Here is a 16,275-nt window from a genome sequence, read left to right as displayed (position 1 = left end):
CTATTCTGTTTATTTGAGTATTTCCATATTATGTTATTCATATATCCAGTAGTGTTAGATTAATAAAACGTTAAAATGAATCTGGTTTTGTGTGCATTGTTCTTCAGATTTAAACAGAGGTCACTGAACCGCGACAAGAATTCACGGCATAAGAGACTGATTTGGTTTTATCACAAGAAAGTGGTTATTGTTGTTCATGAGTGGTAACTCATTGAATTATTATCTGGCGTTGACTAGATTAATACAAGTGTGGTTTCAGCTTTAAAACAAACCTGGTGCCCCAACTTCGAGGTATATTAATGTTTTGCATTAATATCAAACTATTAATAATTTGAATCCGCTACATATTATTTGTGCCCCGTGTGAGGCACTATTTCATACCTTTGCTTGTCTGAGAACGTTGCGAACCATAGTTCGGTTGAATAGAGTCAGTTGTTGGTGCATTTCTTGTTTGACTTTCGGAAAAGCTTGATCTGAAGCTTAGTTGGTTTACAATAAAACGAGTGGACACGGCCGTGCGCTGTGGAGTGTTGTTGTTTAAGTCCGCGCCGCGCAAGTCCTCCAGCCGAGAGGGGCGCGCAGATAATTAAGCGTTGCTGACGAAGTCAGAAATATGTAGAAGAAGAATATTGTTTTGATTAAAGTGTGTTTGCAAACATTGTTATAACTGAGCGTCGCCGTACGCTTGTGTGAAATTAAAGGCCTTGTTGGCGAGTTCCTTGGTTGCTGCGTCTTCCAGAACTATGGGCTGCGCCCTGGATTAAGTCGATTCTCTGCGTGTTCCAGTTAATTCACCTCTGATCCAGACCTTCCCTTTAGAGCAGCTGGATTAGCTACCCAGCTCCCTATAAACTGTTCAAATAAACCGTTTGACAGGGGAAGAGTGACGTTTATTGCGCATTATCTTGGAGAGTCATACGGACTCCTTATTGTTATTGAAGAAAACCGGTTAAATAGTGAAAACGTTGAAGTTGCCCACTGTGCAATGCCAAGTGGGAAATAAATAATCCAAAGTTGTTAAGACTTAAGATACTGTTGAGTTCAAACGTGGAACTGTTGCTAGGCCTTGGAGCCCAAAGCGTGTAGCCGCCATGCTAATTTAAGTGTATGAACTAAGTGCTCTGACCTGCAGACAGAGCGCAACTGACCTAAAACTTTACCTGCAGCGAGCCCCTTTCAAGGGGCGTGCCCAAAAGTTGTCGGTGCTGACGTCACCGTCTTACAGCGCCTCCCAGTCGAGAGCGCCCTGTCGTCCTTAAACGGAATTAAAATCCGAGTGATACTCTCTGCCTCCACCCAGTGTCCGATTTGGTTAACTGAGTCAGAAAGCAGGAATTCCAGCAGAGAAGGCCCCAGTGCACCTCATAGTTGGATTTAAATAGCCTTAATTGTTAATAAACGTTGTTTTGCTTATGACTAGTCACAATTAATCCTATTTACTCACTTTGGATTGAATCATACATTGTATGACTTTAATGAGTTTTTTTTAAGTTAAAATTAATGCATAGGTAACTTCTGATCTTTGAATATAGACTGCAAATACTTTGAAATTGCAAACTATTATTGAATTTCTTTTGAGTGGGCTAAATTACCTTTGCATTTTTAGCTTTTAGCTTATTCTATTTGATTGATTTTTACCTGTTATCTTTGATTGCCATATTGGGTATAGAACTTTTCTTTTAGGAAAAAAAACTTCCATGAAGAATTTAATTTATTTGATCTACTCTAGTTAAAGAAGCGTTTTGAATTTGAATAATTGATTAGGTGCCTCCTCACCTGTATAAAGATACAATAAGGAAGAAGTAAACTTTTTGTGATTAATTGAGAACCACTCAATTCTAGAGAACTGCTGACCAACCTCAGTAACCAAAACACTGGTAAAATGGAGCCAACCAGTGAGTTGAAAAACCCGAATACCAGCATGTCCAATGACCCTAGAATAGATATCCGGATCGCCACGGAAGAAGCATTAAATGAGCTGACCCAAGCTTTTGTTCCTGGATACATGACAGAAATCTAGAGATCTACGGTGAAGGAACTTGACAACCTGTTAACAGACTTCACTGCTGATGCCCTAACCCAGTCCTTGAACGAAAAGGATAAGATAACAATGCTGGAATGGATGGCCACGATAATGTCCATCCAGTTAAAACAAACACACCTACTACTAGATGTTATGGCAAAAATTGTCTCTTCCTTATTTCTATGTGTCTTCCTTACTTCTATGCAGTTATTATATGATTTATGACTTATGTTCTGCAATTAATATCTTATGTTTTGTCTTACTGTATGCATTTGACATTTCACCTAGATTGTTCAATGGTTGTCTCTGCCTGATAGACTCTCAACTCTAGCTCCCAAACCCAAGGTCGGGGAGTTGTGTCTCTGTCTGTTGAGACTTGGTGCTCCTTTCTCACAGATAGTTGGACGTCAGCAATGCAGGTGTGAGAATGTAAATATCTTCACACACACTGCGACAGGGAGGAGATGGTGCATGTAATTTGATTGGGTTAGAAAGACATTCCACCCTAGTCGGACAGAGAAGCTAAAAGGCAGAAACAACTTTAGGATCGTGGGCTCTTTGCATCACACCTTCGTGGTGTGTGCACTGATCTCCCCAGCTGGTTTTTGGTTTGTTGATGTGCACGATCAACATCCATGTTTTTATTTGCTTTCCCCATTATTTTTATTTTTTTATCCTTTCTTTATTATTTTAATAAATCGCACAAAAGGACAACTCTCTCATCTGCTTTATTATGGAAAATTTCCACCACAGAAATTGGCGTTGTCGGCAGGATCCCGCAGCAGGTCGTCTGGACGGTGTGACCAGGGACGATAGTCCTGAGGACTAGGGTCGCTCAGCCTCCGAACCTCTACAGACATTCAGAGCTGGGAGGACTGCTCACCCGTCTGGATCGCCTCTGACGAGATCCACGAACTCAGATTCAAACTCAAATCCTAATTTGGCTCAGCTCGGTGAGAGAGATTCCTTTTAATTTGGGAAAAAACAAAAAGAAAATATAACTAGGAAAAGAGATAATATTTCTAAAACGACTATGTGGCTGAAAACATCTAAAATATAATAATTAGGACCAAACAATTTTTTTTAATTAAAAAACTTAATATTCGGGTAAAAAAATTAATTAGGTCAAAGTGTGCCCTGGTGGTCGAGACGGTGGTTGCTAAGGGTTGGCTCGTGGAACCGAGCTTCCGTCTGTACTGAGGATACAGACATGTTTTTCTGATCTGTGCGTGGTCCACACGTGGGGGACTGAGTATAAAAGACGGCTTCTGAAAGAGGGAGTGCGTTTGCAGAGTGAAGTATTTTCAAGAGACGAGGGCCCCGGGCCTAGAGGGGCCTAACGTTGAGGAAGTACTTCGTGAAAGACTCTGTCGCCAGATCGGGTTGGTTCCCTTTTTACGGAGACGTCCGATAAAAAGGCATTTTGGGAAGGTTCCGGCCGGAACACATAAAAATCTAAGGCAGAAAACCGCCGGGACTCTGAAAGATGGGTTCGGGGCGATCTAAGTCTCCACCACCAGACTGCAGCATTACAAAAGTAAAAGTAATTAAAAGTAAAAAGTAAATATGGTTATTAGTGCGTTTCATGTTTCCATGAGTGGGAAACTGGTTATGGGTTCAAAAGGAGAATCGCTTAGTGTAAAAGGACATACGCACCTTAAAAGAAAAGTTAGATACAAAAGATGAGATTTGAAAAAGCAAAACTATCAAAACGAAACCCCTAAAAGAAACAAAAGAGAGATGAGAGTAACAGAGAAAAAAAAAAAAAAAAAAAAAAGGAGATAACAACTCTGGGGAAGAATTGTTTGCACTCGCCACACACACACACACCACACACACACATGTCATGCCAAGAGCAAATGCTCCCATTCTTTCTGCTCTCTATTCTAATGCAGAACTGAGCGCGATGAGGGTAAATCCGGATCTGGACTCCTTTCCCACCATCAGCAGAAGAACCGAAGGAGAAGAAGCGCCGACCAACAACCAGAACAGGGTGGAAGCTCTGACACCACAGCAGCTGGAGGACACAGACCACAGCATGGACGCCTCACAGACTCCCACAACGTCTGCAGCCATCACGTTCTGGGCTCATCAGATGAACCAGCTACTACAAGCGTGTGTGTCTGACACAGACACCTGCTTATGACAACCAGCAAAGGAAAACAAGCACAGAGCAACAGCAGAGAAGACGTGCTCTGACACAGACACTGGTTGAAACAACAGGAGAGGCTTCAGACGTGATCGGCCCAAAAGAGCTGCAACCGAGGATCCAGGAAAGGTCTGTCATCGAGGAACAACTGTCCCATTGAAATGCTTCACCCGCTGGCGCTCACATCAGACTGATGGTTGGGGAAGGAGGAAGGTGACGGTTCCTTTTCACGTGACGTACAAGACGGTACCGCAAACACACACACACATTCATACACGCAATGAAGAAACACGCTTACAGCTGATACACGCTCAAATTCATGTTCATGCTTATCTGCTTGCAATGAAGAATCGCTTTTTGCTCAAAAAAAAAAAAATCCCACAGAGTGATTTTAAAAATATGACAAACAGCTAAATGACAACTGCTGCATGACTTTACAGTCTGATGGGTTTAAACTATTTCAATTTGCAACAAATTCAGTAATAAAATCCTCCATGTTTCTAAAAATACTTGTGCACAATATAGGTTTGTCTGGCCAGACTGTAGAAAAACAAAACAGACTGTAGAAAAAACAAAAAACAGACTATAGGAAGACTGAAACCGACTGAAACAGACTATTAATGACTATTAAAGGGAAGACGACTATTAGAGAGAAGTAATAATAATGACTGTACGTACCAGATTATTAAAGAAAAACTTATTCTTTCACTGTCATGTGCAACATCTGACAGCAAGACACCTTAACATTCATTTTTGCTTTTAAACTTATGCCCAGTTAAATTTTTAGGAAGAGATCTCATGTGTAGTTTAGGTATTTGATTGATTTCCACTCCAGACGGAGTGCAGGTTACATCTACAGACATTCTAAATAATCCCTCTTTTGTTGGTGTTAACTTCAGCTCAGCTGTGCTCTTATCATTGGCTGCTGAGGGGGGGCTGTAACTGAGGCCCTCACACAGGCTGCATCACAGCTTGTTTATGATTTCACACACACACAAACTGACCTCAACTTCCCTCTTTTGGGATGAACACAGGTCTGCGCTTGCGATTTCTTTTACTAACGAACGAAAAAGATTTTTGATGTTTATTCTACAGCTCCACACGTCCCTCTGTGAAAACATGATGGAGACAGATGCAGGACGTGGGTCCTTTCGTGAACAGATGTCAACGGGGTGGAGACTGGTGAACGACTTCTGACCCCATGTGACGTATTTACCTACTTTGCATACTTTAGAAAACTTTTTTTTATTCTGCCTGTCATGTGCAGCAAACAGTGAACTGGGTACCTCCACATTCTAATGACACACATTACACGCTTTTGTTTTTATTTTCATTTTTCAGAGGACGCTCTGACCCAACACTCAGCCTTACAGGAAGCCCTGCTTCCCTGTGGCTCACACACAGACATGATGTAGGTTTGATCAGAGGATGTGAACCAGTGGTCATCACACCTAAATCTGACCACAGACCATGTAAACAACAACACCCTCTTAAAGGAAGCCATAGATGGCGTTACTGCAGACACCACTAAGATACTGAAACATTGGATGCTACAGGCCACAAAGAAAGCCTGTCTAAATTACACTTTGTTCAGACAAAGGTCATTTTTCTGGGTCATTGTAATTACAGCTGATGGCAAATCCATCTCACCCAACAGAGTTAAAGCAATTTGAAACCTGCCTAAACCGTGCACGTATAAACAGCTGATGTTTTTTCTAGGTCTTCGTTCTTATTGTAGGAACTTCATTCCTAACTTTACTGTTTGAGGCCCCACTCAGGGTTCTGATGCAGATGTCTTCATCGTCCACTTCTTGTCTCACGTGGACGTCTGAGGCTGAACAGGCGTTCACCGACCTCAAACTTGCTCTTCAGTCGGCTCCTACTTTGGGTCTACCTGACCCTATGCGACCTTTCACCCAAACAGTGGATGAGAAATCAGGTTGTATGACCTCTGTCCTTTTACAGGATCACGGAGGACGTCCGCGCCCTGTAGCCTATTTCTCTGCTAAGCTTGACCCAGTCGCTGCGGGGCTCCCGATGCCTCCGAGCAGTGGCTGCGGCAGAGAAAGCCGTGCTGGCATCACGTGACATTGTTGGCTATTCTGGTGTCACCCTGCTGGTTCCTCATGCCGTGTCTTTGATCCTTCTGGAACAAAAAAAACATCACATCTTTCTACAGCCCGATGGCTTAGATACAACACCATCTTACTGGAAATGCCAAACATTACTGTCAAAAGGTGCAATGTGCTTAATCCAGCCACTTTGTTTCCAGGCCCTGACGATGGCGAGCCTCACAACTGTGTTTCGGTGTTGAACCAGGTCTGCACTCCGCGCCCAGATCTGTCGGAGGTGCCAATTCCTAACTGTGACCTCGTTCTCTTTGTTGATGGCTCCGCCTCTAGAGACCCTGCTTCGGGCCGCTGTCAGGTTGGATATGCAGTCTGCACCTCTCATACTGTTTTACAGTCTGGCCCTTTGCCAGGACATTACTCTGCTCAGGCTGCAGAGTTGATCGCACTGACCGAAGCCTGTAAATTGGCTGAAGGGAAGTCTGCTACTATCTACACAGACTCCAGATACGCTTTTGGCGTCACACATGACTTTGGTGCTCTGTGGAAACACAGAAGGTTTTTGAAATCTGATGGCAAACCTATCTTGCATCATGATAAGGTTGCTGATCTGCTCGACGCAATTCTGTTACCAGCTGCAATTGCTGTATGTAAGTGCCCCGCACACACTGGGGGCACTGATCCCATCTCTGCTGGAAACACACGTGCTGATGCTGCTGCGAAGGCAGCTGCTCGACATTCCCTTCCCTTTGCTCCCTGCCTCTTATCCTCCACCTCTACCCAACCTCCCTCTCCTCCCTCTGCTCTCCCTGATCTTCAGACATTCTCTACCCCACAGGAACGCAAGCTCTGGCTGACGAATGGCGCCACCAGTAGCCATGGCGTTTGGTATGGGCCCGACGGCAAACCTTGCCTACCTAAACACTTTTTCCCCCATTTCGCGAAGTTGACACATGGATTAGACCATGTATCAAAGGGGGGAATGTTAGATGCTCTTACAAAACATTGGTACACTAAGGGATTTTCAATCTATGCGCAAAAATACTGTGAAGCATGTATGACATGCGCCCAACACAACCCAGGTAAGACGACTGCCAAACCACTGGCAGCTCACCCACCACCGGAACAGGCGTTTGACCATTTAATGCTGGACTTCATCGAACTAACGCCGGCAGGAGGTAAAAAGTATTGTTTAGTGATTGTTGATATGTGGTCAAAATGGGTGGAGGCCTTCCCAGCTAAACATGCTAACAGCCATGCAGTTACCAAAGCCTTGCTGACAGAAATAATTCCCAGATGGGGAATTCCATCTAAAATCAGCAGTGACAACGGCTCACACTTCGCAAACCAAGCCCTCGAGGAAGTGGGAAAGTTTCTGAACATCGACATCAGAAAGCACTGCTCTTACCACCCTCAAAGCGGAGGGGCGGTAGAGAGAAAGAATGGCACTTTGAAAAACAAACTGGCTAAATGCTGCTCAGAGACTGGTCTCAAGTGGACTCAGGCTCTTCCCATTGTGCTCTCATACATGAGAATGAGGAGAAGGATGAGAACAAACCTCAGCCCGTATGAGATCCTATTTGGTAGACCTCCTATGATGGGACTCCACCCTGAGACCGAGACTAGGATTTTACCACCTACTGAAATGTGCGAAGACGCAATGCTACAGTACTGTAAGAACTTATCCTCTGTTCTGTCCCAAATCTCCAAGCAGGTGAAAGCGGCTCTGCCCAAACAGGCGACAGAACCACTGCACATCATTCAACCAGGAGACTGGGTGATCATTAAGGAGCTTCGCAGGAAGCACTGGAACTCAAAGCGGTGGCAAGGTCCCTTCCAGGTCCTTCTGACGACCAACACGGCTGTGAAGATCGCAGAAAGAGCGACTTGGATCCACTCCAGCCACTGCAGGAAGGTCCCGGATCCGACAGACGACCCTCCATCTACATCTACACCACACGAGAAACCACCACTGACGAAAAGAACTGAGAAGGTCGACCCTCGCTGTGCTCACACATGCACTGAGGCGAGGCTGCGTTGACCGTTCAGCTAAAGGTGTGAGCCAAGCGCCGCCTGAAGCTGCGCCGGTGAATCACACTATCAGACCATACATCTACACACACGCTCCTGAGAAAACACACACACGAGCAGCCTTGAGTTGCCAACGCTGGACGACGTGTAGACTCTTCACATCACGGGAGTGACAGTGACTCAGACGGCATTGGGAGGAAACCTGGCGGTGATAACAAATCCCAAGTGTCTCTGTGATCAGCTGATCACAACCTGAAGAACCCCAACGAACTGTCAATACTTCAACACACAGGTTGGAAACAATCTAACGCTACTGTTCAATAAGAAGAAGCAGATTGTTACAGACATCAATTGTAACCTTGTTGTGTTAGACATTTTATGTTACTCTGATTATTGCCTTGATCATATGATGTTTCCATGTAAGTTCGCACACTACTTTTGAATGAGAAAATTTCACATAATTTACAACACTGAGTTTAAATATCCTAAAGTTGACTTGGTGTTTAATTTGCTCACAATCACTTTATTCACTGCTACAATTAGTTTTATCCTTCATCTACAGATGAAAGACAACACAAGCGGAAAAACGCATCATCATTCTGGTTAAATCCCTGAATCTCGTATTCGCTCTAGGCCCAAATGTACAATTAAAGATCCGAAAGCATGAAATCTATCTTAAGATTATATGAAACAGAACCCCACCGGAAACGTATGGCTATCATACATTAATTGTCTTTATTACATTACAATTGAATGGCCGTAGACACGTTGTTAGCAGAGAAAAGAGGCGTTTGTGTTATGTTTGGAGACGCATGTTGTACTTACATCCTGAATAACACTGATTCTAATGGTATTGTGGCGAAGGCGCTCCACGGCCTTCAGAATCTCAGCTAACTCTGGTATAGGGTTTTTTTTCCCTTGGAATTGGCTAGACGAAATGTCTGGAAAATGGAAATCTGTTCTCATGTCCGCAGCTGTTTCCCTTATAATTGAGATGGCTGTGATTCTCTTGTTTGGTTTTTGCGTTATCACACTGGTTAGAGGTCTCATCATGCGTGCGACCCCAGCAACACTCTCGTATCAAATGACACAATGCACTATGTTCAAAAACCCCAACTCTAATTCACTTAATGACTTTGACGATGGTCTTAGGCTATCTGACCACGAAATATAATCTGATACGAATATGATTATGGGCTTATTTTCTTCACATGCCGATACAGAAGTTATTCTTGTATAACTACCCACCAAAAACAGCTCCCAACCTTTTATCCCTAAGTTACTTGCATTTTATGTGAAGGTGTATTTTTGAATTTTGACTTAATACACTTATTGTTTCATTTGCAAGGATCTTGTTTGATTAATGTGTAATCAAAAGGGGGGAGTGTTATGGCAAAAATTGTCTCTTCCTTATTTCTATGTGTCTTCCTTACTTCTATGCAGTTATTATATGATTTATGACTTATGTTCTGCAATTAATATCTTATGTTTTGTCTTACTGTATGCATTTGACATTTCACCTAGATTGTTCAATGGTTGTCTCTGCCTGATAGACTCTCAACTCTAGCTCCCAAACCCAAGGTCGGGGAGTTGTGTCTCTGTCTGTTGAGACTTGGTGCTCCTTTCTCACAGATAGTTGGACGTCAGCAATGCAGGTGTGAGAATGTAAATATCTTCACACACACTGCGACAGGGAGGAGATGGTGCATGTAATTTGATTGGGTTAGAAAGACATTCCACCCTAGTCGGACAGAGAAGCTAAAAGGCAGAAACAACTTTAGGATCGTGGGCTCTTTGCATCACACCTTCGTGGTGTGTGCACTGATCTCCCCAGCTGGTTTTTGGTTTGTTGATGTGCACGATCAACATCCATGTTTTTATTTGCTTTCCCCATTATTTTTATTTTTTTATCCTTTCTTTATTATTTTAATAAATCGCACAAAAGGACAACTCTCTCATCTGCTTTATTATGGAAAATTTCCACCACACTAGAGAAGGAACGACTAATCCAACACTTGCGCCATCAATTGGTTGTGGCTGAAAACAAAACATGCGAAACGAAACGCCTCCAAGAAAAACATGAGAAAGAATTAGCTACGGATAGGAGAGATCCTGATTATTCTTTTGAAATAGGGAAGACACACACTTCCCATGAGGCCTTTTACCAGCAAACAAAAAGGGAAGCAATCCCCCCCAAGGAGGAGGAGCCGCCACCTGCTGTACTCCATTCCTACCTCCCACCTGAACCACTGAGGGCACAATACTCGCACAGAAGCTCCTCACCAGTGGTTGCAAACGCATTGCCTTCTTCCCCTCTAGGTCAAAACGCATCACAAAGACCTTCTATGAGAGATTTGGATAAGATAGCACGCAACATCACGCGCTTTGATCCTAGTCCTGGTGGTTCTCATGATACCACCGGCTACTTAAAGGACATCAGCTTTTACCTGCAAAGGTATCCACAGTCTACAACCCATGATAAGTTATATCTTATCAAATTAACCTCGAGTCGTGATGTTAGCAATTTCATTGAACGACAACCCAGCATAATCAGAGATGATTATGACCTGCTATGCGATGCTCTAGAGCGGGAATACAGTGATACTGTTTCCCAATCTGGACTTAATGCAGCTATTGCTATTAAGCAAGCCCGACATGAAGATCCTCAGGCGTACTACCGACGCCTTCTTCGAGCCTACTTCGGCTCTAGAAATGAACCAGGAATGGAGGAAGACTTGAACTTAAAAACACTTTTTATCAAAAACCTCCATCCTGCTACAAGCAGTCATCTTGGCATTTCAGCAAATCCACGCAACTCCACCAGCCAACACCTACGTGAACTGGCATCGTTGGGGTTTGCAAAACACAAAGAGATTCATCCAAGGAATCCTGAACCGAGTACTGTGTTCAACATTGACACCAAACATTTGCCTCTGAGATTAGAAGGAGCCTATGATGGTGGCTCAAAGGACACCGAAAGAACTCCCTGGAGATCTCATCGACCTGAAGATAGCCATGAACCATACAGGTTTCAGGAAACTAACCCATGGCGTAGCCATTCCAAGTCATCTTGGTCTGACAAAAGGCCAAATTCTATAAGGTATGAAAGGGAACATCCTTGCCCTGCTTCCTTTGAAGATCGACCTAACCCTCAGCACGGAAGTGACTTCCGAATGCAAAGGGGGGACATAGGTGAACGACCACACGCACAGAACGGTGACCATCGAGATTACATATCTCCTGGTCCTCCTTGGCGCAAATCCTTTAAGAAGGAGAATAGAAATGGTTATGTGGAGTACAGAAACACCCCACATGAGCCCCACTTTGACGCCTCGGGCCTCAATGGAAAGGACTTGGAGACACTTGAACAAGTTGCCCAAGACCTCAGAGAGAAAAAGAATAGGAAAGCTGAGGTTTTGTCACTGACAGCTGTACAGCCAGATCCTCAGCTAGATCTGATTGTTCAGAAAGAACTTCCACTAAGCCCTACAGGGACTGGGCCACTCACACATTCCAGCCCAAACAACACATGTGTGGCTGAGAAACCGGAGTCTTCCAGTCCAGTCTTGGTAGTTCAGCTGGACCCTAATGAGTCACCCAAGGATGATGATCCGCTCGTTCCAGGTGACCCGCCCCTCTTACAATTTCTTGGTAACCTCACCAAAAGGGGGGTTACACGAAAACCTCACTTACCAGTCACTCTGGAAAACACCTTCAAACAGGAGGCTCTTCTTGACACAGCTTCAGACATCACTTTAATATCTACTGCACTGCTCAGCAAACTGACATCAATGATGCAGCAAACAGGCAAACAGCTTACACTGCATCCATGCTCCCTAAAGATTCAACCTTACGCCCCTACAGGGACCATTCTTACAGCCATGGCTTTGATCCATGTGTCTATTGGTCCAATGAAGTTTGTTCATCCAGTATACGTGTCATCTCTGGAAACGGTTCCTCTATTGATAGGCCAAGACCTACTCAACCGCTTGGAACCAGTAATAGACCTCAAGCATTCCAGAATCTGGGCACAAGTCCGTGACCCTGTGCCCCTCCTGCACAACCAGCCCACAGAGGTCCAATGCTGCACCCTTACCGTTGGGACACCCTCCAACATCAGGCTGATCCATTGACCAAACAAGGCGCCATCCTAGGCCTGCCTGTACACTCAATCTAGAACTGGTTGGAACAATTTTACGGCATTTGCAAGTCATTGTGCTTTATCATGTGCCTACTATCGTATGGCTCCGACGCCCTCACTCTCTTTTGGTCGTGGTGCCTCATAGCCAAAGGGGGGTAATGATGACGTAGGCCCATGACCCTCCACGCGCAAAACACAGATGAATCAAAACTACATGCAACACTCTTCAACAAGTGGCATACAGGCCACATAGGAAGAACGATCTAACAGATTATAACCAGAAAGCTTCCCACCAAAAGTTCCCAAGTGGGGGACAAGCCCACTAAAGAACCCAAATTAATTCATTAGTGGTCATTGTGTTGTTTTGTTGTTTGATTTTGTGAACTATGTACTAAGTGGGGGACACACAGACAATCCATCAAAGTTGATTAAAGGATGATAATGATATGACATGCTACCATCTTTGATCTGAATATTATGAACAATGTTGAAATTTCTGACTTCCTCAGTAAACACGTGGTACAGTGATAAAGGTAACCTTATCTGAATTTAGCATGAAGATTGTTCAAACTATTAATGTAAAGATAATTGAGAATATTAAGGAGTCGTTTGACAAGCCCAGGCTCCAATTCGGTTTAGTTCGTAGGCGTGATTTAATGCAGGCGCCACTGTAGTAACTTTAAAAGTCTAGGTTACATGCTGAAATTCTGAATATCTTATCTCTGCTTTCTAAAAGCTCAAATTGAAGATCAACAAAAGGTATTACCAGCTTGAAAACGATTTGGTGACGATGCCACAAAACCAGAACTTTGGAGATCATAACAGTTAGATTTTTAGAAACCTGGAAAGAATTTTTCTTCCTCTTTCCCTTCTTTTTCCTCCTTAAGATGTTCTTCACACATATACACAGTACATACACACATACATATAGGTAACAAAGGCACCAGCTTAGTCAGTAGGAACCTGACTAATTGATTATAGCATGTAATGGCAGATTTGTTTGTTTTACTAGACCTAATGTTATTTTTTTTTTTACTAGGCTATTTGTTGGCCCTCTTTCGCCAGATATTTTTCCTTTTGATTTAGAAGTTTCTTTACTACTAGTACACTGAAATGTTGCTAGGTAACCACCATTGGTTAGAAGGTTATTAGTACTGAGTCCCACTCTTTCACAACAGTTCCTTTGACGTCCCATAGTCATAGGACAGGTTTTCCCCTTCGATTTTATAAGGGGATACAAAAAAAAAGTAGAGAAGCACCAGTCTACTCATGGGATTAGAATGTTCCACAGGTTCCTGTCTGCCATCCGTGGATGCCTGGAAGTACCTCACGATGATCTCCATCTTCATTCGATCAGCGTGAGCTAAGTGGGGTAATATGTAGCAATCCACGTCTGGACTGAGGTAACCTGACCTACATGTGAACTTAACTCCCTCCTTTGAAGAGCCCCTACATCCCTTTCAGTCCCCAGAGATAAGGGACCCTGAATCTTTCTCCACAACAGGAGACTGGCTTCTATCACCACAGGCACCAATTGACGCCAACATCTCAAAGGTCCATATCAAAGAACCATGAGTCCACTCTGTTGATCTACCTGTTGTCACAGCTCATGTCATTTAGCCACTGCCCTCAGTCGTTTCCGGTTTTATTTTGTCACCACTTCCTGTCTCAGTCATTGTTAGTTTCAGTCAGCCTTGCTTCCGATTCTAATCTACTCACCTGCCTGTCATTTAGTCATCATCACTTAGTATTTAAGCACCACCTCTAAGCCCAGCACCTTGCCAGATTGTTTTTTGTGTCCTTGCCAGCAATCCAGCGTTAACTCACATATTGTCTCGTTACCGATCCTGTTTTCCTGACCTTGCTTTCCGCCTCGCCTGTGATACCGCCTTGCCGTAAGTCCAACCGAAGCCTGTCTTTTGACCACCGTTTGCCAGATCCTTGCCTGTACTGAAACCTGCCGTCTTTGTGTACCGACCCTTGCCTGCCTGACCACGAGCTCGAATAAACCCTGTTGTTCACTGAGCCTTGTCTCCGCTGTGCGTGTGGGTCCGCTACCTAGAGCGCCGTGACAGTACAATCTGGCCACACTCGGACCCAGCCGGCGTCTTGCATCTGTTTAAGGTCTGCAAGGGATTTTTTGTTATTGTGTACTTGGACAACGCAGAGTCGCGATGGTGTTTTCCTGCGCGAGGCTGCCGGAGGACCTCCGCTGGTGCTTCGGGGAGCTCGCGAAGAATTACGCGGAAGCCCCCAGTCTAAAGGTGCGGCTCCGCGTCATAAAGCAAGCTATTGCTATCCTGGAGGAGGAATTCTGGTGGCTTGATTACCCGGAAGTGCAGACGCTTTTTGAGAGGCTCCAGGTAGTGCGGAGGGATTTGGCACGCGCTCTGCGCGCGGCGCCCGCCAGCGTCGCATCAGCTGTTCCTGCTTCACCGGAAAGAGATCCTGTCGCTGCTCAGTCGAGTCAAGCTCATGTTCCTGTCACCGCTCAGTCAAGCCAAGCTCACGTTCCTGTCACCGCTCAGTCAAGCCAAGCTCACGTTCCTGTCGCTGCTCAGTCAAGTCAAGCTCACGTTCCTGTCGCCGCTCAGTCAAGTCAAGCTCACGTTCCTGTCGCCGCTCAGTCAAGCCAAGCTCACTTCCCTGTTGCCACTCAGGCAGATCCAGTCCCTGCTCCAGACGCCGTTCAGGCAGATCCAGCTCCCGTTCCAGACACCAGCTCATCGGCCCAAGTCCATGCCCACGCTACCGCCATAGTTCCCCAGTCCAAGTCAGCCCGTACCGTGGCCCCAGCTCCTGCTTCAGCCCTGGCGGTTGAGGAGGTGAAGCCCACAGCTAGTCGTCGGAGGTCCAGACGGCGTCGACGACAGCCGGATTCCCCTGTCCAGGCTCCAGAAGACTCGGCCACTGAAATCAAGCGGTCCTCTCCGCCAGCAGAGGGCACTCTCGCTCCATCATACGACATGCCCATCTCCATCGCAGGCATCCCGGACAGCATCTTCCGGCGGATCCGTGCCCAATGCGCCCCTCCGGTCCTGTTCCTGTTTGCACACTGGCTGAACCCCGCTGAGGCAGAGACCAACCCGATAATCAAGGAGCGTCACTTCCGTGAAGCCGCCCTGCTCATCGCCTGGAAGCATGCGCTGCGCAAGGCCCTGGGTTTCATTGAACCCCCGTCAGAGCCTGCACCCGTTCCTGCATCAGAGCCTGCACCCGTTCCTGCATCAGAGCCTGCATCACTGGCCCCAGCGTCTAAGCCTACATCACTGGCCCCAGCGTCTAAGCCTTCATCACTGGCCCCAGCGTCTAAGCCTACATCACTGGCCCCAGCGTCTCTGGCTGCATCACTGGCCCCAGCGTCTCTGGCTGCACCATTGGCCCCAGCGTCTCTGGCTGCAGCAACTCCCACCCTAGCCTCACCTCAGCCATGCCAAGCTCCAGTTCCAGCTCACGCCTCAGCTCAGCCACGTCAAGCTCAAGCCTCAGCTCAGCCACGTCAAGCTCAAGCCTCAGCTCAGCCACGTCAAGCTCAAGCCTCAGCTCAGCCACGTCATACTCAAGCCTCAGCTCAGCCACGTCAAGCTCAAGCCTCAGCTCAGTCACGTCAAGCTCAAGCCTCAGCTCAGTCACGTCAAGCTCAAGCCCCAGCTCAAGCTCAAGCCTCGGCTCCGCCACGCCAAACTCAAGCTCCATCTTTACGCCAGCTAGCGGACACCCCTGGCCAGTCACACCAGGCCTCAGTTACTGTTCCTGTTTCTGTCGGCCATATTGAGGCCGTCCCAGTCCCTGTTCTCGTCGGCCATATTGAGGCCGTTCCAGTCCCTGTTCCCGTCGGCCATATTGAGGCCGTTCCAGTCCC

At 45.7% G+C, this 16,275-nt stretch overlaps 1 protein-coding gene across 2 annotated transcripts in view; it reads left to right on the top strand.

Moving 5' to 3' along the window:
* Positions 1–10,222, top strand: part of LOC129603358 (uncharacterized) — a 395,454-nt gene extending 385,232 nt beyond the window's left edge. Inside the window, exon 2 of one of the 2 annotated variants that reach the window (XM_055504152.1) lies at positions 3,919–10,222. In XM_055504152.1, coding sequence (XP_055360127.1) covers positions 6,387–8,282 — 1,896 coding nt within the window. In that variant the 5' untranslated portion in view covers positions 3,919–6,386 and the 3' untranslated portion in view covers positions 8,283–10,222. The remainder of the gene's footprint in view (positions 1–3,918) is intronic. The other variant, XM_055504153.1, reaches the window with a different exon arrangement.
* The last annotated feature ends 6,053 nt before the right edge of the window (positions 10,223–16,275 follow it).

Source organism: Betta splendens, chromosome 19 (genome assembly GCF_900634795.4).
Source record: "Betta splendens chromosome 19, fBetSpl5.4, whole genome shotgun sequence".
NCBI classification, from domain to species: domain Eukaryota; kingdom Metazoa; phylum Chordata; class Actinopteri; order Anabantiformes; family Osphronemidae; genus Betta; species Betta splendens.
The sequence above is the reverse complement of the archived record's forward strand: the minus strand, read 5'-3'. Positions and strand labels throughout refer to the sequence as shown.